This window comes from Colobus angolensis, unplaced genomic scaffold (genome assembly GCF_000951035.1).
Source record: "Colobus angolensis palliatus isolate OR3802 unplaced genomic scaffold, Cang.pa_1.0 Scaffold219, whole genome shotgun sequence".
In the NCBI taxonomy this organism is placed as follows: domain Eukaryota; kingdom Metazoa; phylum Chordata; class Mammalia; order Primates; family Cercopithecidae; genus Colobus; species Colobus angolensis.
Window position 1 is genome coordinate 1,531,914 of NW_012115366.1, and position 3,297 is coordinate 1,535,210.

The 3,297-nt window shown below is 46.7% G+C and overlaps 1 protein-coding gene across 4 annotated transcripts in view; it reads right to left on the reverse strand.

The window, feature by feature from the left end:
* The window catches only part of ITPA (inosine triphosphatase (nucleoside triphosphate pyrophosphatase)), an 18,934-nt gene that overhangs the window by 12,547 nt on the left and 3,090 nt on the right, over positions 1–3,297 (reverse strand). For 3 of the 4 annotated variants that reach the window (XR_001001910.1, XM_011943315.1, XM_011943316.1), the window contains exons 2-4: positions 1,352–1,409; positions 1,195–1,259; positions 529–602 (exon numbers count right to left, since the gene is read on the reverse strand). Coding sequence is in view for 3 of the 4 variants with exons in the window: in XM_011943315.1 (XP_011798705.1) it covers positions 529–602; positions 1,195–1,259; positions 1,352–1,409 (197 nt within the window). In the remaining variant the exon portion in view is untranslated. The remainder of the gene's footprint in view (positions 1–528; positions 603–1,194; positions 1,260–1,351; positions 1,410–3,297) is intronic. The other variant, XM_011943317.1, reaches the window with a different exon arrangement.

Below are 3,297 nucleotides of genomic sequence, written 5' to 3' on the forward strand. Positions count from 1 at the left end.
CAAAAAATAAAAATAAAAATAAATAAATAAATAAATGAAATAATAAATAAATAAATACAAAAAATTAGCTGGGTGTAGTGATGCACACCTGTAGTCCCAGCTACTCAGGACGCTGAGGTGGAAAGATCACCTGAGCCTGGGAGGTGGAGACTGCAGTGAGCCATGATCACGCCACTGCACTCCAGCCACCTGAGTAACAGAGACTGTATCCAAAAAAACAAAAAAGGGAAGAAAGAAATCAAGTTTTAGATTCCAACTTCCTTGTTTTCTCTTTCCTGAAATTAATCTATCTATGAACGTACTTCTCAAATGCGTGGGGTCCCCTTTACCATCTCCACTTACAGGTCGCATTCTCACACTTTACAAAAGAACGACATGCTTCTCCTATCCCATCTTTCCTCGGGACAACGTGAAAGGCTGTTGATGCAAAGACAGGGAATGACCTGCAGTATCAGGTGCCTCATTGTTTTTGCAGTTCTGGTGGTTTTGGGCCTGGGGCCCTGTAAGGGGGTGGAGGTGGACACTCACATGTAGGGGCCGGGGAGCCCTCCAAGGGCGTTGTAGCACAGGCAGGTATCCTCAACCAGCACGGGCCCCTGTACCTGCAGCACAAAGACATGCACCCCTGAGACACACGATCACCATCCCCACCTGGAACACCGAGGTCACCCAGGCTGGGGCCAGCCCTCAGCTAGCTGAGATCTGTGGCAGACAGCGCCCTGGGAGCTGCCCTCGGCCAATCTCTTACCTTTGGCCAATCTCTTATCTTATGAGGACACCAAAGCTTTGGCTGATTGTAAAGCTTGCTCCAGGTACAGCAATGGGAGAGCTGGGATTCGCACTCAGCCTGACTCTCCACAGCATGCTTTCTCAGTTCCACGAACAAGTGTGAATGCAGCGGTGGATGTGTGTGGGGAGGATGTAGGGCTGGAATGCATGTGTCTGAGCATTTGGGGGAAGGAGAGTCTGTGTGTATGTAGGAGTGTATAGTAGTGGTCTGGGGGAGATACCATGTATTCAAGGCTGGCAAAGGAAGGCAGTGTTCCAAAGCCAATATTAACTGAACCCTAGAGGGCTCTGGGCCGGTCCTAGAAAGCTCAACAAACTTGTTTACTCTATTGTTTCCAGCAGGCACAGGCCCTGGAAGCTATCTGGACAAGAGGAGCAAGTGTGGGACAAGGGCAGGGCAAGCACCTGGCGAGCTGCCTCCTGACATTTCTGTATGGAAATCTCATCCGGCTCCCCCTGGTACTCCGGCACTTATCAGGAAAACAGACACACAGAGAGTCAGGTCACAGGAAGACAGATAAATCCAACAATCTTTTAAAAATAAAACAAAACAGAGACATACGGTCAATTTTCTGTGCCACCAAAGTGCATGGAAACTTATCTCCTAGAATCTGAATGACCTGTTCCAAAAGAAAAGAGAAGATTTATCACCATCTAATGATTCCCTACTACTATGTGAGCACGTGAGCTGTCATCCACCTTTCTCATCGATAACTCTCCTGCCAATCTCCTAAAGCTTACCAACTCAGGCCCGTAAGCCTCACCCCAGCTTTCAGGGTCCCAACCCAGGCAGCCAGCTCCTTCCATCTCCTTACTTCTCTATCTCTCCTATATCAGGTCTCTGCTTGTGCTAAGCCCCCATCCAGAACACCCTCTTCTCTTCTCAATGCTCCTAGAAACCCTAGCCAACCTCCTAAACCAGAAATTCTCTGTCAGAAGATACCCAGAATTCAGGAGGACTGTGAACATGGATTGGAAAAAAAATATCTTTAGTCTTAGTAACCTTAATTGCAATTTAGTATCTTTGGCCAGGCGCAGTGGCTCACGCCTGTAATCCCAGCACTTTGAGAGGCTGAGGCGGGTGGATCACGAGGTCAGGAGATCGAGACCACCCTGGCTAACACGGTGAAACCCCGTCTCTACTACAAATACAAAAAATTAGCCTGGCATGGTCGCGGGCGCCTGTAGTACCAGCTACTCGGGAGGCTGAGACAGGAGAATGGCTTGAACCCAGGAGACGGAGGTTGTAGTGAGCCGAGATTGCGCCACTGCACTCCAGCCTGGGCGACAGAGCGAGACTCCGTCTCAAAAAAAAAAGAAATTTAGTATCTTTTTCCATTATGAATATAGGTAACAAACCAAAATATTACTAGCAGTTCCTGTGACTTTTAAACCTACTAAAATCACAGATGTTGTTATAACTCATTACAACTGCTGCAGATATCTCAAAATACTATTTATCTCGATATTTTAAAATTAAGGGGCTAGGTGCTGTGGCTCACGCTTGTAATCTCAGCACTTTCAGAGGCCAAGGTGGGCAGATTGCTTGAGCCCAGAACTTTGAGACTAGCTTGAACAACATGGCAAAACCCCATCTTTACAAAAAATACAAAAATTAGCTGGGCATGGTGGCATGTGCCTTAAGTCCCAGCTACTCAGGAGGCTGGGGCAGGAGGATTGCTTGAGCACAGAAGATTGAGGCTACAGTGAGCCAAGATTGCACCACTGCACTCCAGCCTTAAGCAACAGAGTGAGACCCCGTCTCGGAAAAAAAAAAAAAAAAAAGAGGTAATTACTCATACATTGGTAGATTAAATCCTTTAATGCATTAATAAAGTATATATAACTAAACACAAATATTTGTAACATTTTGATAATTGTACTTCACTATAGTTGATTTCCTTTGTAATCCTACGTATTTTATTTATTTTATTTTATTTTTTTGAGAGATGATCTCTCTCTCTCTGTCAGCCGGGCTGGAGTACAGTGGCACAAACACAGCTCACTAGAGTCTCAACCTCTTGGGTCCAAGAGATCCTCCTGCCTCAGCCTCCCATGTACCTAGACCCACAGGTGGCCCAGGCACCATGCTTAGGCTAATTATGTGTAGAGCTAGGGTCTCACTTTGTTGCCCAGGCTGGTCTTGAACTCCTGGGCTCAAGAGATCCTCCTTGAGCCTCAGTCTCCCAAAGTGCTGGGATTACAGGTGCCCAGCCTGTAATACCATGTATTTTATTTTGTACATTTGAAACTATTTTCCTGAGAAAGATTCTATAGGTTTCCTCAGTCTGCCAATGGCATACCACTAGTTAAGACTACCCGTTCGGCCAGGCGCAGTGGCTCATGCGTGTAATCTAACACTTCGGGAGGCGGAAGCGGGCAGATCACCTGAGGTCGGGAGTCCAAGACCAACCAGCCTGACCAACATGGAGAAACCCTGTCTCTACTAAAAATACAAAAATTAGCTGGATGTGGTGGCACATACCTGTAGTCCCAGCTACTGGGAAG